This window comes from Dicentrarchus labrax, unplaced genomic scaffold (assembly GCF_905237075.1).
Source record: "Dicentrarchus labrax unplaced genomic scaffold, dlabrax2021, whole genome shotgun sequence".
NCBI lineage: Eukaryota > Metazoa > Chordata > Actinopteri > Moronidae > Dicentrarchus > Dicentrarchus labrax.
Genome location: NW_026136721.1, coordinates 19,335,302 through 19,362,292, shown reverse-complemented (window position 1 = coordinate 19,362,292; position 26,991 = coordinate 19,335,302). Strand labels below are relative to the sequence as shown.

The window sequence follows — 26,991 nt, the reverse complement described above, 5'->3', positions numbered from 1 at the left end:
ATGCTATCTGATGAAGAAATCCATTGTTTTGCATTTCATTTGAAATTGTGGTTGGAAACATGCATTGCTATCACCACATTTCATCACAGTTTCATCAAGAAACAAACACACCCACACAGACAAACACACTGCACTTTCCCACAGATTAGCCTTTCATGCTGCATATGTGTATATACAATCTGGTCTCTATTCAAATATTGCCTTTTATTTGTCTGTCTCAGGTGCTTTGTGTGAGTATGTGTTGATGGCAGTTTTTCATCCTCTGTCATCATCATAAGACGACAGCGAGAGAAACAGTGACAATTAAAGAGCGATGGAGAATAAAAGATAAGAGGAAGAAGAAGATGGAATAAGTTGGTGGACGAGGGATGGAAAATTGTACAAATGAGAAAGATGTTGTCCACATGTGACATCTTAAAAAACAAAAAGTGCAACTCAAAGGAAAGAACAGCTTACAGAGGCAAACACAATTTGGGAAAGGACAGGGAGGAGTGTGACGGTGAGGGTTAGATTGAGGCTGAACTGTGGAGTCACAAAGAGCTAGATTACAGCCATACACGGAGTCTTTCTTCATCCCATCCTCGATCACTTTGAAACAGAGAAGCACTCAAAAGAGAAGTGACAGAAACTGTCAGCATTAATAAGCATTGTAGCTGTCTCTCTTTCTTTGTGTCTTTTAATATCCTCTCATCTATTCCATCTGCCTTCATGAAATGCAATTTGCCTTGACATCGTCGGATGAATGGTGAGAAAATGCGAAAACCAGATGAACAATAAATATTTCAAAAGCTGAACCAGGAGGGGGAATTAAGATTTATCAACGTGTTTTTTTTCTTCCACCATTGGCAGCTGGTTCTATTCTACTTTATTCTATTCTGTAGGGTACAAAATAGCTTATTGATCATCCCATCATATGTGGTCTTACATCTTATTAAATTGCCTTTTAGATCATTGGCATTCATTGTTTCTACTTTATTGCCAGCATGATATTTCACTTCCTTTATGCTTCATTTGCTGTATTTTCATTTGCCAGAACCCTACTCCCACTGTATACTTCCATTCCCATTGTGCATTAAAAAAAAAACCCCATCCCACTCTTTTCTGTCTGCACTCAGTCCTGCCGTTCTTTAGCTAATGAACAGTAGAGCTCCTGCGCCATAATAATTAAACTGCATGTAATTTGTAGTAATTGAATGCGGGTGAGGAAATGAGGAGAGAAGAGATGCAGTGGAGATTGTAGCGGTAGCGGGGCATTAAGCACCAGTCTGTCCGTCTGCATGTCTGTCTGTCTGCCCACTGAGGGATGAGAGAGGAAGTTTACTGGTGATTGTGTTGTTGCCTTTACTGCAGACGCGGGGGAGGGTGAAGTGGATGGGGGAGGATGAAGATTTAAGTGAAGGAGTAAGAATAGGGCATGAGGAAGATGTTGAGAGAAAAGCACAAGGGTGAGGGGGAAGCAGAAGAGGCTCAGGGAGAATTAAAGAAAGCAAAGATGAAGTGAGGAAGAAGAAGGGGGGTGGTGGAGGAGTATGTGCAGGTAAACATGCATAATGTGTGAATTAATTTGTGTGTATCAGCTAGAGCTTATTATGTGTGTATTTCATTAGTATCGTACAGCCTTTAAGTCTCTTCTTAATGAGCAGCCGAGAGAAACTGCGGTGATGATGTCATCTTGAGACACATCTTGGAGCTGAGGTGAATAATGGAAAACAACAGGCAGGACACCATGACAGCACCCATGGTGATCTTACTGCATTTTCTGAGTCACAGCTGGAAGTCCTACATTCCAATTATACTCGCTAGGATGGAATATCTCAAACAAAACATTTATGAGCCCACAGAGTTATTAAGCACTGATGAAACATCTCCATAATGTATCATGTGACATCAGTTCAAGTCCAGAATCTCCGATTTCAAGCCCAGTTTTCTGTTTTTTGTAAGAAATTGACTTTAAATTGTGAAATAACATCACAATTTTGGGGTGGATTTTCCCGTTTAAGTAGCTTTCAGTCGTCTCTGCCATTCTGTGTGTGTGTGTGTGTGTGTGTGTGTGTGTGTGTGCGCTTCGGTGACAAAATGACATCGGTCTCCAGTTAATTTAGCTGTGTCAACTCCTATCCAGCAGGCCCTTCTGTCAGCATTCATCAAACCACAAATGGTTTTCTTCTCATGAATATGCAAACGCCCCCCCAGCCAATCAAACACAATCCTGTCCTGGCAATACCTCATGCACACAGATGTGTGTGCGTGTATGTGCGTATGTGTATATTTTTGTGAGTATACACATGAGTATAAGCTGCAAGAGACGATCATATTGATACACTTGCATGGCGTTGCACGTACTTGCCATCCACGACCACACACACACACTCACGCACGCACACATGCACACACACACACACACACACACAAAAATGATTGGCGGGCTCACCGTAGGAAGGATTATAGTTCAGAGCTGTCTCACAAACACACCACATATCAAATGATCGAGAGTTTGCTTCAAGACAGTTTCATTTTCAAAGACAGAGCTCGATCGTGCTTGATATGTGGAGACAGGGAAACGTTTTCAAAGTGCCATAACTCCGCTGCAGGTGAACACACATTTCTGGCTTCTTTCAGCTGAGTTTTTCCAGATCGGATCTCATCATTTTCAAAATGCTATTTGTATGAGATCATGCCATATTTGATTTGTAGTTCCAGACTGTCATATTAATTGTCAGTACACTTGAGCTAATCCAGAATTTACCACCGCTGTTGTCATGTTATGGTAAATATTTTGCCTTCATAATTTGTGCGGTGTAATTCAGTTTAATTCAATTATACAAGTAAAAAAGCAGAGCAAAAAACAACTTATTCACCCTGCTCTACAGTGCCCCCTCTATGACCTCTGTCCTTTTTACAAAAAAAAAACAAAACAAACACACTGTTTTAATGGAAGGAACCCTGCTGCTTTAAACTCTCTCTTTTTTTCAACTATAATAGAGGAATCTATTATCTATTCAACCCTGCACACAGCACATGCCTTAGTCATAGACATACTTATATGCAATACAAACACACCCCTGCCAGTACTGACTCCTCCAGTTTGGCTTCCTACTGCTGATATATGAAAAGTCATTTTTTGATGAGGCAGTTGACACAGACAAATACATTTCCCAGCCTGGGTGAAATATGAATTTTTGAAGTCGGTGACATAAAAAGGATTTGATGGAGGGAAGTCATAGCTATTTTGTATAGTGTGAACCCTTCTGTCATTTCCATTACTGTAAAGTCAAGCTGACAGACACGCTGTGGCTATTTCATGGACCCACACGCAGACACATACAGTAATTAGATTTAGTATTCTGTATGGATTCTTAGTGAAGCTGCATCTGGCGGCCAATTTAATTTCCACTCAGTAATGTTAATTGTTCCTACTGTCAAGATTCTGCTGCTCAGACACTGAAATTGGATGTGGGAAATGGCCAACTTTCTGCCCAGGCTACAGACCTTGCACACACACACACACACACACACACATACAATACATATACAAAAAGTCTCCCTCTCAGTTTTCAGTAGTCCGTTTAGAGACACTAACAAGGATTCTGTTCACGCTTCACCCATTTCAGTCCTCAGGAGAAATATGATGTGCCATGACACTAAATATTCAGTCCAATATGGTGGCTAAAGCAGGGCCCTGTCTATGTGTGCATGTGTGTGTGCTGATTTATTCCACCCTATGCCAGTGGGGGAAGCCAAACACGGCATGAAATAGTATGCCAGCAGCTTGGCCCTGTTAGCTCAATGCTTTTACTCTCATTGAATCTTAAGTCTGCATTTATCTTACACAAACAGGTAGTCACTCAGACAGTACAGCAACTCTGTGCTAGATTCATGACTGAGGGCCCAGAAACAACTTTTGTTTGATCTCTTGAGGGAAGTTATTCCTTCATGCACAGTAAATAACTTGGAGCACACGTCTAATTAGAGTAAATATTTGGTTATTCAGTGCCAGTTTAGAATTCTTCCATTTTTAATCTTCCATTTTATCATTTTCTTGGTGGTGGCATTACAGCGGGATGCAGTTAAATGTATGCATTTATCAAGATGAGCAATTTCAACAACAATTTCATGAACAATAGGAATGGGACAATATTTGATATTATCGTGTATCTCAATAAAAACACACTCTATATTGTGGTGAATTTGCATTATCGGGATGATTGTGAATCAAGATTAGCTTGAATTTTCTCACATGGCTTGACTTGAAAAAACGTTTTGCTTGCTAGCGTAGAGCCTTGATTTCCTTATTTATATTCAAGGGGGAGCCCACATCTTTCCAAAATCCTAAACCTGTCACCGTGGCTTGAGTGGATGGATTTCAAACTAAAGGACGACAGGAACAGGTGCCTATTTGAGCGTTCCTATCCTATCTTATTGCGATAATATCGTTAATCACAATTATTTAGGCCAGAGTTTTATGACATGAAATTCTCATAGTGTCCTATGCACCACTCATCATGATTGGAAGAACTCATAAACACAATTGACTTACATTTTCATCTGTGCTTGTCATGATGCCTTTGGCTAGATTGTTTGCTTGCTAAATTTGGTTTATTTCTTGAGGCAACCATCAGTATTATAAGCTGACCGAACTCAGCAGGGACCTTAATATAACTTAGACCCCAGTGTGTCAAGTGAAACAGCCACCTTGCTCAGAAGTAATTCAATATTTATCATGCATGTTTATGATGCATGCAATGGTAATTTTCTAAATGTACTTTAAAATGTATATTCATTAGGGATGTCCCAATCCGATCTTGTCTCATGATCGGCGTAGATCAAGGCATTTTTCAATGATTGTATATCGGCTATGTTGAGCTTTATTGATCTGATCCAGTCTTTTGTTTTATGTCAGCTACCACAAAGCTGTTTTTACTCACGAAGATTTAATGCACGGTGCAGCCATCGTCTACTCTATCTGCTGTCTCTTTCCTCGGCTCTGCTGTGTGTGTGTGTGTGTCTGTGTGTGTGTGTGTGTGTGTGTGTGTGTGTGTGAGAGAGAGAGACAGAGAGAGAGAGAGAGAGAGAGAGAGCCGGCAGGAGGGGCTGCCTGTGCTCGGAGGAGAGAGGGTTGAGAGATCCTACTTAACCATACTCAACACGCCACTGCAAGTTCAACAAAAGCCACGCGAACAAAAAGCCAATAAGAGTAATTAATGAATGTAATCCGCGCAAAAAACCTAGAGAGGAAGGAAATAAACACTGAGCAGAATACAGACAGTTCAGTCAGGTAACTCAGGTAAAGGCTCGCACTGAAGCAACAAACACTGGAGAGAGAAACTCCCTCCAGACAGCGACAAGGCCAAAAGCATTACAGAGAGTTTATTTTATACTTTATTGTGTAGAAAAAGCAATATAAAAACATGAAGGAACAGCTTTGATCCAGGCATTTTATTTCTTAATGCAATGTCAAGCTATTTAATTGTCAAGCATATACACTGGATTGATTTGAATAACTTTAATGTATTTGAAGTGTGCACTGGGCAAGTATCGGATTGGGACTGGGGATCGGCAGATACTCAATATTATATGACTCGGATCTGGGGTTAAAAGGCCTTGATTGAACATCCCTAATATTCATAGAAGCTGATATGGATTTGAGTGGGTTGAACAGAAGGTGAAAGCAGGGATAACACCACTGGCTCATAATCCGGAAGGTTTCTCTAACGTATAGAAAATATGTCAGTGCCATGGGCTTTAACAGTAATGGCAGGCAGACTCTGGATAGCTCTGACATCTGGCCTTTTTTCCTTTATACTGTAGATATTGGTCAGTTTCACTTCTTTGGTCTTCTTCCTTGCAGTTACTGCAGTTACTGCTACAGGTCAGAAAGCGTCTAATTCCATGGCCCTTTTTTATTTCAATTCTTTTCCATTTGTCTCTTTTGTATTTAGTCAAGCAATGGTGATTAGCAATGAAATTACTTTCCCACCCCCTTAAAGCTGAGTCTAAAGCTTTCCTGATGTCAGAGCTATTGTAGTACTGAGCAATCAGAGCTTGTCAGTACATTCCATATAATCTGTGATCAGTGATAGACTGATCAGAATGAGCTCACAGACAATACCCCGAGGCTCGATACAGATACTCAAAGGGGGAAATTGGTTGCTACATGGCGTTTAATCTTGATTCTTGTCCATGTTCTCTCTTCATCCTTCTCTCGTTACTTCTTTTCTTTCACAACTTGTTTTGTATGTTTCTGTAATCAGTTTTTCCAGGTGGTATTTTGTCTGTAATGCCAATGTCACACACCCGCATTCTCTCTCTCTCTCACACACACACACACACACACACACACACACACACACACACACACACACACACAGTTTCCTGTTTTTGACTCCACTGCCCTTTCAGCTTGAGCCAGTCAAAACCATTTATATCTCTGCAGTAATGTTGCTGCTGTTTATCTTCTTTCCGTTTCTGTCCATTACATGCAGTAACTGTGGTCACAGTGTCCTTCACTCTCAAATATATTACACCAGGGAGATCTGAATGAGGTTTCATCTGATGAGGGAAGACAAGGGCAGTTGTTTTCTATATAATGGTATCATTTAAAGGACCAGGGTGATTTAGTGGCATCTAGCAGTGTAGTTGCAGAATGGAGATTGCAACCAATTCGCCTCACCCTCCCATACTAACCGTGTTGGAGACTATAAAATTTGCAAATAAACGCGGAGCATCCTATCTAGAGTCAGTGTTTGGTTTGTCCGTTCTGAGCTACTGTTGAAACATTGCGATTCAACATGGCGACCTCCTAAGGATATCTCCCTGTAGATAAAAATGGCTATTTATAGGGTAACAAAAGCACAACAATCTTTATTTTCAGGTCATTATACACTAATAAAAACATATTTATAAATATTATATTCCATTTCTGCCAATAGAGCCTCCTAAATGTTACTCACTGGACCTTTAAGTAAGCTATTGGAATATTAGCCCTTCTCCTTTAAATTGGTATGTGGACTGAAAAAGATTTCCAGTTTGTCATTCATCAAGGTACACTTTGAAATCTCAACAAGGATCAGCTTTTCTAAGGCAGACCTCATTTATATCCGTTGGTCATTTGCCAACCATGGGAATGCAGCTTCTGTGACTAAATTTTGACACAGAGATTCGTCAAGAAACAAAACCTCACAGGGAGCAATTAGCCCCCTGACTCGAAATGGCATTTGATACATTAGACCATGGGAACATATTAAATATCTATTCATGAGCTTTTTGGATCTCGTACCTTCAGATTTGTAATACTGCTTTGGTGTTCTTACTAATTTCATGTATCTCATATGGTAGTTTATTTATAAAGAAATACAAAGGGAATCACCCATATTAAATAGTTATTGAAAGTACCACATTTGCCATGACCTTAGCAAACCAAATAACCTGTAAAAGTGGAATATTTGACAAGCATGTATTTGTTCCATCCTAATAATCAATTTAAAATAATTTTATATAATTATTTCAGCATGGTCATTCCTTCAATTTGCTTGACCCATAACATGGATGTTATCCATTATCAGCCAATCACATAGATGTCACCAGAGCGACCCACCGGCACACACTGACACTGCGATCCATCACAGGCAAAGGACATGACACTGTCAGTCTGAGACGAATACATCTGTCGCTGAGGAGATAACTCACTGAACTTGGGATTCCTTTGACTGTTGGTAGAGATCGAGGCAGACAATGACCTTGCACCGGAGCTTTTAGGCACTGGAGCCCATTGGCTGTAATTGCCTGTCAAGCAGCAGACATGGGGTTTGACAGAGTGGTCGGACAGCGTAATCCAGGTGTTTGCGGTGTCAGTGTGGGCCCTGGTAATTCTTCCGATGGGAGGCTAGAAGAATAATCTCTGACCTTTGTGTCCCTTATGTCCCAAGCTGTATCTTATTAGACTGTTTACTGAATTATGTGTGGTTACTGAATATTTCATGATTGAAGTGGACAGATTCCCTCAGGCCCTCTTTACTTTGCATTATAATGCATCTACAGTGTACACACTGAAATCATATTTTCATATTTTATATTCTTTGAATTTGCAGTCTTTAAAATTCTCAGTTATAGTTTGAACACCTAATTTGGCTTGTTTACAATTTGCCAATATCTGATAGTACATTTTTGATTGGCATTCCACTTTGCTCTTTGCTTTTCCTGACACCTGTTTGATTTGTGTTCACCTACTAATTGGATTTGCACATCCGTATCTGATCATCCAGGACATGTGTTGTTTCCAGGTGTTAGAGCCAAAGAAAACTTGCTTTTAAGTTTTTCTCAATAGGATTAAATATCCGTGACTATGTGAGCAACAATCAAAGCTAATGTTTGGGATAAAAACATCCTTTGGTGTTTTGTAATCAACACTCTATCACTCAAACTATAATGTCCTTAGATTCCATTTTTTATGTTGTGAAGAGAAAAAAGCAGAAAGTGTGGAACTGGGTCCAATCACTCAGAATAAGAGCTGAGATGTTTTAAGGCCTTTAAGGATGTGGATTGTTGAACCTCAGTCAGACCTTCTCCTTTCCTGTGCTTAGATATGCTTAGATAGCAAAACGCTACCAATCCACACCAATTCTTAGCTGGCTAGTTATCTACATCAATTGTTAACGATTAATGTAGATTTTGCTTATCTTAGCTAACTTAAGATATGACTATAAGTCGCTTTTACCTTTTAATGATCTTCCAAATTTGGTTGTCTTGTCAACTTAGACAAGCCTAGCACATAGCACAGTATCTAAGTATAGAAAAGGAGAAAGTTGAACAAAGTTCTGATTGGAGCACAGGGCATAAAAGGGGTGGGAAGGTTCCGTTATCTTCTCATTCTCACCTACAGTTGTCATATAAGATTCTTCTGTTGCTTTTTTTCTATAATATTTTCAAAATGACGTATGAGAGATTTGTTCTGCAAAGATACTAAATTAGAAAGCTTTCCATCTGTGTCTCTACTTTTCAGTCACCTTCAACATTCTGGGCCATTATGAATGAATTCACAGACACTCTGACCCTGACAGTGTCGGTGTAATTATCCTAATGAGGTCTTGTACACCTTTTATCCAGTCAGAGTCCAACCTCTCTCCCTCACTGTCTCTGAAGCTGCATCTGTGTGTGCGTGCTTATGTGTTAAGGCTCACTTTTCAACTCTGATGGCCGATGATGTATTCATCCCTCCACACACACACAACTACGTACACAGCCCCTCCTTTCTGTCCACAGTGAGCCCTCTTTGCTATGCTAGGTGAAAGAAATAAATTGGCCATCACACAGACACAGGCTGAAAAAGAAGCGAGAAAAAGAGCCCCGGTATAATTAGTTCCCGGCTTTTCATAACTCATGGTCATGGTGGAAGTCTCATTCTCATATAAAAGGGTATCAAAGGATATAAAAGTAAGCCTCGTATTCAGACATCAGACTCCAGAGTGTCTGGGTGTCTGGCCCTAACAAAAGCCAGTTTATGACAAGAGATCAGAATACAGCACTGGGTGATGTGCACTGCTGTTGGCATAGGAAATGAGAGATCAAGCTGAAGATATACAGGTTAAAGACTGAGATAATCAAACTGTTGGCTTTTAGATTATAGGATGATGACTAAGACACAGGTTCAAGTGAAGAGGAGCTGCTGTAAAGAGGTTGAAGTGGTATTATAGTAGGGATGGTCTTTCTCTTACGGAAAATGGTCACCGTATTGGATGTTCAATGCAGCTGCAGGAAAAGCCTTACATCAACTCAAAGCAAACATGGGAGTAAATAAAAGTAAAAGTTTGCTAAACTAAATAAAAAAAAAACTGCTTCAATAACAATTGATTGACTGAAATGAAATAGCCTTTTTGTCTAGGGCACATATCTTCTTACTTGTACTGTGTTCTCTTTTGAGGAAAAATTCCATCGTTTTGCGGTAATTCAGTGGAATAATGTCAACTAATTACCACTAATGCCAGTTTGCAGGCTAGATAGTAAATTGTCTGCTCATCTGTAGCATATTAAACAGCATGTAAACATACCTGCAAATGTCACTTTGGTGTAGTTTGATACAGTGCAACACTGGCACTCAATCAAACACAGACACTGACACGCCACTCCAGCCGCTGAGAGGTAAAGGAGCATTTCTGATATTTGCCCAAAGACCTTACCTCCTTTAATAATGAAAAAACTATTAACAGTACTGATATATATATAACATCTATATCTATATTTGAAAAAGCAAGTTAACATTATGTATTTTTAGAAAGAGATGATTAACTGTGATATCTGATATAAGCAACATTTTTATAAATATTATGGGGACAATAACACAAAACTGAAAGCCCTTTAAATTGGTTAATCATCATAATGCTGTTATCTACTGCACTCCCACTTTGTCATTTAGGGCTATAAGCTAAAAGTATTATTACACAAACAATGCCAGTAACGAGAAGTGATGGTTAAATAGATTTTTAATTTCAGAAGAACTGTCCATTTTTTATTCAGAAAATGTCTTGAGCTGGCAGAACAGTGGTAGGCTATACAAAAGGAAAGGTAGATTGTGTATGTTTTCCCACAAATCTCATGGAGGACTTTTGCATTGTTTGGCACACAGCAGAAGGGAATTTGCTTTTGATCGGCATTGCAGTGAAGTGCATAGAGACAGTTGTCCAAAACAAGAACACAGCCAAAATCAACTACAGTATGTTGAGCCAGAAGAGCTGCAGGCCCTATGATTAATGTGCATGCTGTTCTACGAGTGTGTTGTGTGCTCCACTGGCCAGCTTTTCATTCATCTCATGTCTTTCCACTCAGTGCTGGGAGGCGTGGAGTCACGTGGTGTGCTGAGGAAGATCAGCGACATGCTAGAGGTGATTCTGAAGAGGATGGACAGCCTGTCCAAACTTGACAACACCTCCACCACTGACGCACGGCGCCTGGATGAGCTCAGCTCTGCTATCAACAGGTACACTGAGTTTTATTTTGTGTCAGTGCTATGGGTGTTGGTGATCACCTAAAAAAACAGTACTTCCTAGATGTAACTGGTTGTAGTGAGATTCACACCAAAACAAGATGTGGAAGTTTATTTTTAAACGAGGAGAGTCACACAGGTCTGATACCTTCATTCGTTAATTATTTGAAACATTCTGAAATCGTTCTGAAACCGTAAATGACATGAGTGTAGTTTGGCATCAACAACAACATAGATTTTTTGCCAAAAAAACTATCATTTTACTGTTGTTAGTTGATGCCACCATATGTTACATAGTTATTCTTCTTCCAATGAAAACACACCAAATTAAATTTAGTAGTAAAATTTCACTTGAATTCAGATTCAAATACTTATATTACACCCAATGTGAATTGGTTGACGAATTTGCGTCACCCAATTCACATCGCCCAGTGCGAATTTGCATCTATTTGCGTCTTTGCATTGACTTTGTATATAATGCACTCACACAAAGAATTTTATTCACGTTTGGTGGGAACAGACCATTAGGCTACCGGGTTTAATGAAAAATCACGAGCTCAGCAGATTTTTCTCATTCCCTGGCTACAAAACTTTAGTATTTAATATGAAATTATGAAATAATTTGATAGAAAATGGATAGTGAAGCATTTTTCTTTCCCCTTATGAATGGGGGAAAAAAATGCATTGCTGACATAGAAATAATGCATGCTAATCAGCAGTGCATTGGTTAGCTCACAGAGCAGCTGGTAGAGCTTTGTAAGATTACTTATCCTATATGGCAGATAGACGTGAAATACTATAATGACACCATCCTATTCATTGTCATTCATACAGTATTCATCACCTCTCCATCTCCACTATAGTCATGACTTCTATCTTCTCTCCTTTTTTACTCCTCGCCTTATTGTATTTCTCTCGTTTTTTTCCCACTCACGATCGCTTGTGGAAATTGCTGCCTATTACCTCAAAATCGCTGCAAGTCTTGTATGACCTTGCTGCTAGTGCTTTTATCAAACTGCTCCTCTCTTTGCCCCGTTAGTACCAAAACATCCAATTTGTCTTTTCTATCTAACGTTCTCTTCATTCTGGCTCCTTTCATTTTCAAACAGCCTGACTAAACTCAGGCAGTAGGAGTGATGTGATACACACTGACACAAATCTCCTCACTTCCTCGAACCTTGTTAAATGATCCCGGATAAGCGCTCAGGTTCAGATCTGCGCAGAGGCACTAGAGCGGAAGGATGGAACGATTAATACGGTCTGGCGTTGGTGTTAACTGTAATCAATGTCTAGTAATGGGCTGTTTAATGTGGGGGAAGCCATTTTACTCTTAGGCCACGGCTGGAGAGGAGTGCCCTGCTAAGAGTATAGCTCTGTCTATTGTCAGGGACGGTACATGCATGCGTTCCTGTAACAGAAATCAATTTGTAGTTATTGCCTCGAAGGGGGTAGTTTGGGTGAATAGAGGCTTATGGTCAGGGTGCAGTTAGGTTCAAGCACAAGAGCTGAAATCAATATTGTGTGACTTTCCTGTTTTAAATAATGGTTAATGACCACTTTGCCCATAGCCACTAACTTGTTGTCAGCCTAGAACTTGGGTAAATAACTGATGTTTAGCAGTCTCTTTAAATTAGTTTAAAATGTAGTAACAAATGGCCACATTATACAATAACATACTTGTGAAAATTACATCATAAGGGTTATAATATGTTATTCTTTAACAAACCATAAATGGTGATTATCATCAGTCCACATTGTGTGGAATGGAGGATAGAGATGAATGGGAACAGTCCCCATGGTTACAGCTTGCAAGTGTTCACGCTTTAAGATGAAAATTGACAGGGTCTGAACCTAGTTTTATTTTCACATTGAGTGAATATCTCTGCATGTTTTATTTGCTGAGTTGGTCTTGTGGGCACAAAATACAGTGTGCTTGATCAAAACAGCGTTATGTCAAGGTTTAGTCGCAGTAAAAAAAGCACCCTATGATCCAGGGTTAATCCCCAGCAGCAGTGCCTTCAGCTTGGCTAGGTGCCCCATTACACACATCTGGCATTCAACCTTTTGCCCACATTTGTTGCTGAGATTTCAATGCACTCAATCAGAGACACTCTAAAGTTAAGGTTTATTTTCACATGTCTACCCTATTACATATCCTGTATGTATTACCCCTAATATAAAATAACTTTGACTTGTTAATCATACAAGATGTAATAATGCAATGTGAGAGGGACATTTTGCATTTAAAACATTATATTATCTAGAAAATAAATGGAAATAGGCTGCAGCTCTAAAAATTAATAAATGAAATTCAATTAAATACAATAAAATTTTATTTGTATAGCGCCAATTCATAACAGAAGTTAACTGAGGACACTTTTCAAATAGAGCAGGTCTAGACCAAACTCCTTCTAACATTTTTTACAGCCACCCAACAGTACCACCATGAGCAAGCACTTGGCGACGGGGGCAAGGAAAAACTGCCTGTTAAAAGGCAGAAACCTAGGACAGACCCTTCAGCTGTAGGTGGATGGTCGTCTGCCTCGACCAGTTGGGGTGAGAGAGAGAGAGAGAGAGAGAGAGAGAGAGATAGAGAGAGACAGACAGACAGACAGACAGACAGACAGACAGACAGTTGCACAGCAACAACAGTAGCAACAACTACACTAATAGTAGTGACTGATGATGATGAACATGAAGAAGATGATGACGACGACAACAGCATCGATGGGGGACAATGAGCAGTGACAATAGTAATAATAGTAACTGTAGTAATAATAATATTAATGATAATAATAACACTAATATCAGTGATATTGGCAACGGCAGTCAAGCAGGACCATGGCAGGATGCTCCACCAGGATCCATGAGAACCTGCGAGACGAGAAAGCACAAGAACTCCGGGGAAGAAGTGAAGTTAGTAACATGCATTAATGGAACATGAATGAGTGCAGAAAGAGACTGAGAGAGGAAGAGAGGAGCTCAGTGCACCATGGGAAATCCCCCGATAGTCTAGGCCTATAGCAGCATAACTAAGGGATGGTTCAGGACTCACCTGATCCAGCCCTAACTATAAGCTTTATCAAAGAGGAATGTCTTAAGCCTACTCTTAAATGTGGTGAGGGTGTCTGCCTCCCGAATCACAACTGGAAGCTGATTCCACAGGAGAGGAGCTTGGTAACTGAAGGCTCTGGCTCCTGTTCTACTTTTAGAGACTATAGGAACCACAAGTAGCCCTAAATGAAAACACACAATGTTTTGGTTGTAATGGAATCTGTGATCACATCAACAAAATGAGTCCACTATTGGTTGGCCGTGTTTACCTTCTGATTCACTGGAGTAAAGAATTATTATGCTGCTACTTTAAATCCAAGCTTTGAAAACAGGAAACGTGTGACTTGTAAACACGATATGCATTTCAAGGCTTGTGTAAAACTATGTTTGTACAAATTGATGCAAGCCATAAAATGTTTGGTGTGTTATAAACATCAAACTCCCCACAGAGACCAAACATCACTCAGCGAGCCGAAGAAAACTTCTGCAAGCTCAAAAATTGACACAAAAACTTTGGCTACAAGAAGTTTACCTTTGTTTAATTCTTAAATGAGTTCTCCTTGAAAGTTGTTCTCTTCAGCAGCAGTGCTCTGTGAACAAAAAAGAAAAAAATCCATTTTATTTTCTGCGTACACTGTTGTCTGGTTTGGACTGAATGGATCCTTGGAGCGAAGCCATTACAATAGCTGGAGTGAAAGTTTTGATTTAGGAAGCAAAATGAAAAGCATATTGACTAATGAAACTGTAGTGGGCACACACACACACACACACACACACACACACACACACACACACACACACACACACATACACAGACACACACGCAGACACACACACACACACACACACACACACACACACACACACACACACACACACACACACACACACACACACACACACGTTTTTGTCTTGATGATGTTCCTTTGATGGCTCCCTGCTGAAGAAGGATAATAATATGTGTTTAATGAGTGTGTGTGTGTGTGTGTGTGTGTGTGTGTGTGTGTGTGTGTGTGTGTGTAAATGCGTCACGTGTCTATGTATTAGTTCATTTTAGGTAACGCTTGTTAAAAGCAGTCTGGGCGGGAGACCAGGGCACAGACCGCTGACCGAGGACATAGCCTGTGGGATTAATGGCACGAAACACACACACACAAACACACACAAACACAGACACACACACACACACACACACACACACACACACACACACACACACACACACACGGATGATTTGAGTCTCTCTTTAGTCCAATGATTTTCATTCCGTCACTCGTTTCCCCTCTTCTTGTCTCCATCTATGTGTCTCTTACTCACCTTTACTCTCTCGGCCTTTTCTTTCTTGCCCCCTGTCCCTTTTACTATATTTCCCTTCCTCTTTTCTTCCTCTTGCACTCACACATACACAGAGTGAGAGAGTGTGTGAGAAAGGTAGTTGAGTATGAGTGACGTGGTAAAGTGTGATTTTTGCCAGCAGGGAGAGGAGCAAATAGGAAGAGAGAGCTTTATAAAAACATATCCCAAATCCAGGCCAGTCAGGCACACATTCACAGAAAGCAACACACACACGCACACACACACCCAAACACACACTGGGCGGGAGTCTCATCTCCGTGTGAGCTTCATTGGTGCTGACACACTCCTGTGTAGCGGCGAATGGGACTTGATGTCTGAGGCCCCAGCCTACGATTCGCCCACGGGGCAGCCACTCGTTACAGCAGAAAACGGAGGGAAAATAATGAGGGAGTGAGGGAGGGGGGGAGAGGGACAGCAAAGAGCCTGAGAAAATGAGAGAGGGAGAGGAGAGGGGGAAAAGGACACGCAGTTGATTCACTCCGTTTTACTGTGCAGCGGATGAGAGGGGAGATTGGTAAGCCTCCCCTTAGGGGCACGCTCTCCGAAGATCAGTGCTCTGGCTTGGCTTTACCTATTTCTCCTCCCTTAAGCACCCATCTAAGCTCAGTCAGTAACAACCTTTATCCCAGGAGACCTTCTTTTCCACAGCACTCAAGTCAATGTCACACTGCAGCTTTTCTGGAAGTAGTCAGCAAAGGAGACTTAAATTTCTCTTTCATTTTTATTTTGTTTTTCCTTATTTCAGTTGCTCTGTGCATAGATCAGTGGGAGAAATAAACCATGCTGTTCAAACCTAATTTTCTATACCACTGTACGTGACAAGTGAGTGTGTGTCTGTGGGCATTCATGCATGTGTGTTGGCATTTGTGTCTGTGAAGGAGCGGTGGAATAAGCTCTGTTAAGTGTGATATTTTAACACGATGACACAGGGTGGAATAAGTCAGGACACACACGAAACAAATGGGCATCAGCCAAACCCCCAACCCCCATGCTGACACCTTGTCACATGAATCTCTTGCCCTGGACGACTTCGGCTGATGGGATGCTGCCCGAACTGTCCTCTTCCCTTAAGAGGATGAGCTCATTAGATAGAGAAGGAAGGGGAAAGACAAATACAGAGAACATGAGAGAACACATTGTATCCTTAGAAACTCTGCCCCTAGTTATCATTGATTTTCTCTTACCGCTTATCTCTCGGTTTCGTCTCTACTCTGTGGCATCCGTCAGTGGATTTGCTCTTGTCGTTTCTTCTCCCGCTGTACTTTCCACCCGTTTTGTCATCTCTTTACTATTCTTCATTTCTCTTTTGTTTCCCTCATTTGTAAAAGAGCCAACTGTCTGCATTCATCAAAAGGGGGGAAATTTCATTGCAAGTAGCGTGCAACAGTGGGCCATCAAATATGCATATCCTTGTATTCTTTGATCATAATCATCATTTAATGTTTCAGTCAAGCTGTTTTGTTGGCTTCCACGCGAAGGCGCAGAGGATCTCGTCATTTTATAATTTTTCTTTCTTAGCTCAACAGTCCCCCTGGTACTCTTGGTCTGTTTGCTGTGGATGGTTGATTTCCTTCTCTTCATTTTCTGCCTGCTTTTATTCAAGTTTTTCCTCGACTTAACCATTGTGTGTTTCTCTCATTTTTTTTCTTGCCCTCTTTGGATCTCATTGTGCAATGCTCCCCCCTACTTCCCAGCCTTAGTCCCTCCTTCTAACTTTCTCCCATTCCAATTCTCTGTGTGTTCATCTCTTGGGATGAGTTCCCATTGTAGCAGACGTTAGAGGTGCGATTAGAAGGTCAAGTCTTATAGAGGCCAACTTGCACAGTCACAGTCAAGCCCCCAAAGAGAGCTTTACAAAAACAGGGGTTACCAAGCTTACCAAGCAAAGGTTTTGTCCTTCAGGCCAAATACATTGCAACTTTTATAGGATAGGTACCATGGCAGCTGTAATCCTCAAAGAACATTTGAACAATTATATTAATGTTTTAATGTAATGTTATTGCCTAATATAATGCTGTATAGTAATAACTTTAACTAACACATAGGCTATGCTGTATTTGCCTCACTTACATGGAATTGAGGAGTGAAATTATAATTAGTTCTGTCACATGTTTTGATTTAGATAACTCTGTTTCAGGGCACTTTCAGTTGTGTGTTTGGAAATATTTCTTTACACTGTGGAGATTTAGTACTTTAGCTTTAGTTTAGCTATACCTAACTGGTATCTGGTTACGCAGCAGTAAAACAGAAACACAAGATAAATACACAGTGAATTACATAACATTACATTACTTGTATTTGGTTGATGCTTTTATTCTAAGCGACTTACAGTACAATGAGTGCAGTCAAATATATGAATACAAATCTAACTTGCAAGATGCAAGTACATCAACTTCATGAAATACTGAGCAGAACTGCTTAAAGTGCTGCATTTAGAAAGACATAAGAGAGAGATAGACTTTTGTGGCTTCTTTTCATGAACTAAGCAATGGAAGATGTGCAGAGTTTCTGCAGCACTGATGTCAGTGGGGAAGACATTCCACCATTGTGGAGCCAGGACAGCAAACAGTCTGGATGTTGTTGAGTGGTAGGTGGGCCCTCATCTTAGTGAGGGAGGAGTAGCAATCCATTTGGCAGTAGTGGAGCCTGGTGTCTGGGCTTGAGCCATTCGCAGCACAGTAGGCAACTAGCAGTGACGTGAATTGGAGTCGAGCAGCCACCTTATGGGTGATAAACTGATGTGTCCTCCTGATGTTGTGGAGCAGGAATCTGGAAGAGCGTGTTGTTGCAGTGATGTTGGCAAAAAAGGACAGCTGGTCATCCAGTGTCACACCCGAGTTCCTTGCTGTCTAAGCGGGAGACACCACAGAGTTCTCAGTGTCAATGGAGAGGTTGTGGTTGGGAGAAGATGACATTCTGGTCATGTCAAGACTGAGCTTCAGCTGGTGTGCAGACATCCACTAAAAGGTGTCAGCCAGACACACAGAGATTTGTGCTGCCACCTGGGTTTCAGACCGGGGAAAAGACAAAACTACATAAAAACATGAAATAAATACAAAGCAGAAACGATTTTAAGGAAAATGTAGATCCTAAATGGGTAGATGTATTCATGTCACCTTTTCCACAAAATGTTTTCAAGTTGAAGGATGGCATAGAGTCGGTTTTTGTATCTATTAGTTTTGGCTAATGGAATTCTAAATGAACTAAAGTCAAACCATGTAGAATTTCCATAGGATTTCGATAAAAGAAAATTAACTCTAGAATCCCTGAATGTATACCTGGCTTATACACAGAGGTAATGTTTTTCTATGTAAAAGCTTTAATTTATGCAAAAGAAATACTGAACATTACATTATAACTTTACATTTCAGCAAATACATTTTGAAGACATATGTTGCCCCTGAAATATAAATGCACTAGAGAATAATGGCTTCTCTGTTGTAGTAAATGTAGTAAGCAGGGCGCAAACACACTTAGTGATGCTTACAAGTGATACTGATAAAGCTGTTAATGAAGTGTTGAGACTTCCTGGGTCTTTTATGACTGCCTCCTTTTTTATTTTAGTTCATTTTCCTGCAGCTGCTGTTGACATTTAGTTAGTTAGGCAGACTTGCATTCCATCCTGCACACATACACATAATCAATCATTCTGATCATAATCTCTGATGATGTGTTATTGTGCTGCATTTACGCCTCTGGCTTTAATGAGGGTTAATACCATCTGCTGATTAGACAATACAGAGAGACAGGAAGGAACACACACACACAATGGACACTGAAGTCAAGTCATTTAAACGGACATAATGAGCACAGCAGTATGAGCATGTGTGGTTATGCAGGCTTGGCTTTGCGTGATGTGTAATCATGCAGTCAGATGCTTTGGAAACATGCGAAACTGCAACTAGCACACAATCCGACGCAAACACATACACACAAAACCAACACACACACTTTCCCCACACATATTATTATGTGAATGGGAAGTCTCTCACCCTACAGAGGAAGTGGTATTAACAGCACAGGTCTTTTCCTATTTCACGCTCCAACCAAGTGTCTAGCAATTTGCATCTCCCACTAACACTTCTACATCTGTTGAGATGTAAAAAAGGAAGAGAAGGGAAGCAGAGAAAGACAGGCAAGGGAGAGGAGTGGGAGAAATGTGTAAGACTGAAAAAAAGAAGAATTTGACACAAAAGACGTGAATAACGTAACCAATGAGTGAACTGAAGGAGGAAGAATGCAGTACGGAGGGGACTTAGGAGGAGGTGATACTATCATGAGAGGAAGAATGGGTAATGAGAGATATTAATAGCTGTTTGAAGAAGTCTGGCAGCCAGGTGTGTGTTAGAGTGGAATTAAAGATTCTACTTTATGCATGGGTACATGCTTTTAGTCCAAGGCACTTTGTTTACATTTCCGCTCAATCTTATTTCCGCATTGCCTTTATCTTCTGCAGGTTTCAACCGGCTGGCCTGGTGGAGAGGATCCAAGCTATTGCCCAGAATGTCTCCAACATGGCCACCAGGGTGGAGCAGATACTGCAAAACAGCATGGTGCAAGGAAGAGGTACAGTACCAATCTTCATCATCAGAGTGAAATGCCTTTACCCTTGTTTTACCTTTTGTCATTCATACATAACATATAATATAGAATATATATATATATATATATATATAGCATATACATAAGTGAAAAAGACCCAATACAGCAAAGAATAATTAATAATAGTACTTACTACTACTTGAGTGATAAGTACAATTAGCGCACTAGTTACCTATTGGTGTTGAATAGCTAAACTGACATTTATATACATGAATGTTTGAAGTGTTTACCTTACACTGACAAGCCCTGAATCAACTACCTGTAGGCAGAAGCCGGAGCTCAGAGTGAATTCAGATCTCACTCTGTCTGGTTACAGATTTCTCTGAAAGATTTCTCACAAAGTAAACTGAGAGGTTGAGAAATCACTGCATTGAACTGATGGGACATTATTATGTGATGCAGATCATAAGATTACACAGTGTACTGGGTTCTAACCATTGTCCCATTAAAACGGGTGTAGGGAGAAGGCTGATTGGAAACTTACAAACATCCAACATCCCACATTAAGTGTCATTCTTCAGTAACGTTCAACTTGATGCACAGCTGGACTCATGCACAGCTGTCAACTTGTGAAACTTCAATTGCTGCTCTTACTTCCAGCACAACAGAAGAGAATACAGAACAAATCTGCAGACACACACATGCTGAGAGAGAAAGAGAGAGAGCCTCATACACACTGTCACAGTCTTGTTTAAATGAGGACATCTAGCTGATTTTTCCACTGACACGTATCACTTCTGACAAAACGTCTGACTAAACCATTGGAGCTATTTGCAATTACAGTAGTAAAGTTAAAAATAGGTTTTAAAAAAAAGATCTGAGAGTTGCTGAAAGTAAAACCAGTAAGAATTTATAGTTAGAAAGCAGACTGATTTTATTAGTAGGAAAGTTAGAAGGTAAATGTGAGAAAGCAAGTCATCTGGGAGACAATGTTGTGCATGTGGGACACTGTGGTCATCTTCGTGTATGTCACCTTTGCTTTATTGCTTCCGTCTAACCCAGTTTTTCTCTCTTGTCTGGCTCCTGCACATTTTTAATAAAAACCTAAATAATATTAAGCTTGTGACAGTTATACACACTCACACACACACACACACACACACACACAAACACACAATATATTACCACCATTATGATCAATTTTTCCTCCGTATTCTCCTCTCTCACTTTTTCTCTTGAGGGTAATTGCCCAATTCTTTACAAGAGAATAAATGAGCATTACATCTCCTTTTGTTTTTCCCCGCTGCATCTGCAGGGACGACGGCACATGCCAAAATGAAAACACTGCTGCTTTCTCTAATCACAGATGAATTGAAACACTGCCGGCAGACTTTATTATCATACGGCTCAGTGGCAGTTTATTTATCTCGTGGTCAGGCATGTGCGAGAGGGAACGACAGGAGAAAGAGAGAGAAAGAGGACGTGATTAGAATTTCCTTCCCCTCAAGCACTGACGAGGCTTTTATGTTCTGCCTTGCAGGGACAGGAGTCGAGTTTTCTAGTTAGTTGACCATATTTCCAATTGTTGCTACAGTGGTTGCTATTGTAATCATATTTGTAAGCCGCGTGTGTCTCAGTGTGTGCATTTTTAGTCGATGGAGAGGAGCCCCGGGGAAGACTTATGTGGAGAAATGTCTCTTTTTCATTAGGCAAATGGAAACAGACGCAGCCTAGAGAGAAGGGAAATTTGTTGGTCCAGAGAGAGAAAGAGTGAGAGAGAAGAGAGGGGGGTTGAAATACAGAAAAACAATGATACATTGAAGCTGCATTGGTTCTCTCTCTCTTTCTCTCTCTCTCTCTCTCTCTCTCTCTCTCTCTCTCTTTGTGTCACTCTCCTCCCTTCTTTTCCTCACATCAGCAGCAGAGAGGCAGTTAACTAAGTCAGTGGAGCAATTAATACAGTGAGTGTAGCCTAAGTGAGCAGACGTACTTGCTAGCGTAACCTTAGGATGGTTGGCAGCAGCGGGAGACAGGCTGTGCTGCTTTGTCAGGGCCCAGTGAATAGTCTACACTGCAGTGGAGCAAATATGGTGTGATGTCGCAAGAGGGAAACCACAGGGATTTATGGGCACCGACGGCACACACAGCATACGCTGGAATTGATGGCGTTAATGATGATGAAGAAAGTGAACATTGCCGTAAAATGTCTACAGGCGAGTGGAGAAAAGCCGTTAATGTGAGTGGCACTGTAACCTGGCGGTTCTGAGGGGTGAGCCTGTGGGTCAAACAAGCTCATGTCTGTAGTCATTTTGTGAAAATGATTTGATTTAAGAAATAAAGCAGGAATTTTAAAGAGGCTTTGACATGCAACATATGCTGCTAAATGAGCTGATAGATATTATTACACTGGTTGATGCTGCTCCACTGGAGAATAAATATTCACATTAAAAGCATCTGATTTAAGTAAGATAAACAAGCGAGTCTAAAGACTAATGAAGAAGTGATTGTGAGTAAATCAAAGGCATGCAACTTGTATTTCATATATCCATTTATCATTTAGTTTGATATATTATGAGAGATATTTTAGAATGGGAGTATATCCTGGTCTGTTGCTGGCCTTCTCCTGGAAGGTGTCCAGATTACAAAAAATATATTTATGCTTTATTACTGAAGGTTAAATTTCATTCACTGTGTCCTTTCAGCAGTCAGAGATGGGACATCAAGCCAGTGTGAGGTACCAAGAGACCCCCGCTTTCCGGAGTGTCCAGGGAAAGTGGATGTGAGTATCAATCTTTTATATTCATTTTAAATATGATGGTACAGCAGGTGTTCTTTAGCTGTGTTAGGCAGTAGTAACAGTAAGTAGTAACAGTAATAGATTGAGTTGGATGAGGATTTTGAGTTGCTACTTTAAAATCACTATGCTTTTGGTAGCAGTTGTCACATGGTGTGATGAGAAATTATTCGGTAAAGACAAACTGCCAAGTTTAAGGTAATACAGAAAAAGTAGCTTGTTACAACCTGTAAACTAAATGTTATAATTCTTCTTCACTGCTATTGAACATAATTTATATTTCTTTCTGACCTGCTGATGTCCCTTTCATGTGTTTGTTGATGGAATTTTGTTGGCAAATGAATGTAAATAGCAGTAAATGTATGTATTCTCTGTATACCATCCAGTGGATGCGTGCACGTTGGACATCGGACCCTTGCTATGCCTTCTATGGTGTTGATGGTTCAGACTGCTCCTTCCTCATCTACCTGAGCGAGGTGGAGTGGTTCTGCCCCCCACTGGCCTGGAGGAACCACAGCAGCCCCCCTACCCAGCATGCACAGCAGGCAAAGCCCCCCAAGAGACAGGTGATGGGAGTACTCACAAAAATACACATGCAAAATGAACACCAGCTAAATAAAACGCTACTAGGGACATACATAGAGATATACTGAGACTTCAGTATTAAGAGCCCTCATTTCATTCAACCCTAAGTTAATTATTTAGACATACTTAGGAAATTATGTTTAAGTAATAAATGACTACATTTTGAAAAGAACTTAACAGTATGTATAGTCAAAAAGGTACCATAGAGGTTAAGCAATTCCACCTTCTGTCTGTGATAAGAAAGAGCAGATGCAGTATGTGGGAGTATTGTCTACATGGCTCAGTCCAAGTATAAAAACAAAGAGATATATATTCAGATTCTTCCAGCCTGGAAAAATAGTTCAAAGCGTTCTAAATTGAATTAAATGTGGTATTTAGAAATCAGCGGCATACATTGACATGTATAATACAGTGTCATAATAACTTGTCTACAATTAGGATGGAATAAAGATGAACAAAGACATTTCTTCTTGACACGGCTGTATTGATGCAGCACAGTAAACTTCACACACCCAATACGCGGTAGCATCTTATAATACAGACTGCATTTACTCTGTTGGCAGGAGAGAACAGAAAATTGGTTTCTGCTTTCACAGGTACCTCACCCTCCTAGTTAATATCCATGACTCACAAGCGAGGGGTCAAAGGCTGATGGCTTGGTGTTTGTTTGCTTAAAAAAGCCACAAAAAAACAACCAGACTACTAGCTCAGACATTACAAGCCTGCTCAGTTCATAAGTTCCTTTGGAAATGTATAAAGTACTGTGAGGGTAGAAATGAGGACCAAAGAATGCAGCTGATTATTAGGAGCTGTATTTCACCGGGTTCATATTTGTTTCATAGCTGTCACATGAAAGAATGTACTTGCGGTTGTTTAGTGTGATGTAAAGATTCTTACCTCATGACATGAATAAAACATGTTACCAACATGTACATAAGTGCCCTTCTTATAAACTACTTACTGTTAAACCTTTCTGTGCTGTTGTACTTAAAAAAACATCTGTTCAGTCATGAGTGACCTTAAGTGTTAATTGCTCACTTCAGTATTTAATGTTTTTGAGAAAATAAACTCAAATCTTCAGTCCTGTAATGGATAGAGAGTGGAGTTGAGGGAGTAGAAATGAGTGTCAGAGGAAAACAAAAGACTTCATACAAGCAATATTTTTTTAGTGAGCTGCAATTGACAAATAAAACATGACTTTGTTATAATTACAATTTTTACAAAACAAACAAACATCAAAATCATTTTTTTTCACTCTGTTATTTGTACCAAATTGTTGCCTTTTATATTTTCAGTTTCAGACAACCTTTAATAACAACACAGACAGCAAATGAAAAATGAAGAGAGTGATTAATATTGGTTGTCATGATGTCAGTCATACGTCCCCAATACCAATCAAAAGAGGTCGAGTGAGAGTGCTAATAGTCTCAAAATATGATGTTCAGTATTAAGAGTGTGAGCAGTCTGCCCCCATTGCTACATAATAGTTCACCTTCATCTGACCCTCTTCACTCTACCAATTAAAACAAGCATGACCCTCCTCATCATTATCCTCTTCCTTCTAATTTTCTCATTGACTTTGGAGCAAGTAAAACTTTTACACAGACAAACTAGTACACACTAACGTAGTGTGAGCAGTTTGCAGGGTCATACCCACAATAACGTATGTAGACATACAGTGTCTAGGTATCGCTCTTGCTCTCTAATATTTTAACAGCAACATCATTTGTGACATACATGCATTCGTGAATTGAGTAGTGAAAGTCTTCCCTTGTTCTCCTTGCTGACTTTTTAAAAGGAACACTACAGTTCGGCACTCCTAGATTGCCTTTATTTTAATATGAACTAATGCATCACATTGGAGGCACAAATACAGGTGAATGTGCCATCTGGGGCAAGCTTGTGTAGCGATAATAAAAGTCTTTGAATTTGGATGTTCACCCAATGGAATAACACTGCACACACTCATACTGAATATAGTGTTTGGTATTTTTCCCAGTTAGAGTGGCTTAGTCAGCCTTTTCCAGTGTTTGTTTGGGAACACGAAGCAATCATAAATGTTTAAAGTAGTTATTAAAGTGATGTACGCACATTATATCTTGTTTTTTACACCTTATTTGTGGCAGCAGTGAAATAAAGTAAAGCAGAATATTGCTGTAAATGAAGACTGGTGTCTCCATCTTATCTACCCTGTCACCCAAATTACTGAACTGTGGAACAGTCTTCCTGTATCCTTCACACAAACAGGGCTGAGCCAAGGTTGTTCTCAGAAGAGAAAAGTCTCCATTGTTTAGAGCATAACTTGGAAAATGCATTCTGCTGTCAATCTTTCGATACTTTTCTTTGACAGGAAAACAAATAGCACAATGAAGTAGTTCTCTAAAACATTAGCGTTGACAAGGCAAATATTGCATCATTATGCAAAATGTTTTACTGTATTCTTTCAAAACCTACCAGGAAGTGTTTTCCAGCATTTGCAGAGAATACAGAATTACCATCACACATGACAAAACGATTTACATCCACAGGTTACATTAGCTGAGGTTCCTAATTCTGCAGATGACATACTCCTCTTTCACATCTTTTCTTACTCACTTTCAGTTGCTTTACAGTCTGGACCAAAGTGGTGGACACACTGACACAGACACTCAAATCAGTGGTCAATGGAAATGACTGTTCTTTTCATCTGTCCTTTTATTTCCTGTCCGTTACCTTCCCAGGCTGCCTTCCGCACAGACCTCTCTGTACTGCTGGACCAGGTTGGGACAGGAAAGGAGTCCCTCAGCTTTATGAAGCGCAGAATCCGTCGCCTTGCTCAGCAGTGGGCAACAGCCGCCAACCGCCTGGAGGCCAAGCTGGAGCAACGATGGAGGGACCAAAAGAAGGTGAGAGAAGGAGGGGAGAGATGAAAACAAAAAGGTGATTGATGATGGAAGATGAGGGGTAAGAATGGAGTGGGTGTAAGTGTTTATTCTTTTGACTGTGAGCAGGAGTTGAGAAGCAGTGAAGCTTCAATTGTGTGAAGAGTGTTACAATACACAGCAATGCACAACAGTGGTAGTCTATTAAAAAAAAAGGTTGGTAATGAAGCAGAAGGGAGGAGTACAGCAACCCAACTGAACTGTTAATCATGAAAAACATTAACACAATAATGCAGCTTATAGTACCAGATAATACCATCTTGAGTATGAGTATGTTCAAGACTAAAAGTGATCTACAGATGCTTTGCAGCAAAATGTAAGATTCAAGGTTAGCTAAAGCCATTTGATTTAAAGATGCTAGGCATGGGAAACACATAAAAAAGCCTTTTTCAGATTCCTCTTAAAGGCTTTTTAAAGAGAAAAATTATAGAGGAGGTAACGATAAGTTGTCATGCATCGCTGCTGTCTGCATTCTAATTCTCTAATCTGTGTTACTGTCTTCATGTACCCACTTCAAAATATTTTTCAAAGCTATATAGTGTCAAATATGAATTTACTCCATTATAATATTGTTCAATTGTTCAACCTCATTTTGGTTGGCACCAAAGCAGCGCAGTATGGACCTGCTTGTAGCCATGCACACCATGGGTGTGAGAGAAAAGGAAAAAAGAGATGCAAAGATAGATGAGGGAGAAGAAATGAAAGGAGGTAAGAAATTATGACGATGAATGATTTGGATTATTATGAAATGCCGGGCATGTGCC

General features: G+C 40.2%; 1 protein-coding gene across 1 annotated transcript in view; it reads left to right on the top strand.

The window, feature by feature from the left end:
• The window catches only part of LOC127354336 (alpha-1,6-mannosylglycoprotein 6-beta-N-acetylglucosaminyltransferase B-like), a 113,893-nt gene that overhangs the window by 29,726 nt on the left and 57,176 nt on the right, over positions 1–26,991 (top strand). The window contains exons 3-7 of the mRNA XM_051384206.1: positions 10,819–10,969; positions 19,842–19,951; positions 22,630–22,706; positions 23,108–23,287; positions 26,027–26,191. Of these exons, the coding sequence (XP_051240166.1) occupies positions 10,819–10,969; positions 19,842–19,951; positions 22,630–22,706; positions 23,108–23,287; positions 26,027–26,191 (683 nt within the window). The remainder of the gene's footprint in view (positions 1–10,818; positions 10,970–19,841; positions 19,952–22,629; positions 22,707–23,107; positions 23,288–26,026; positions 26,192–26,991) is intronic.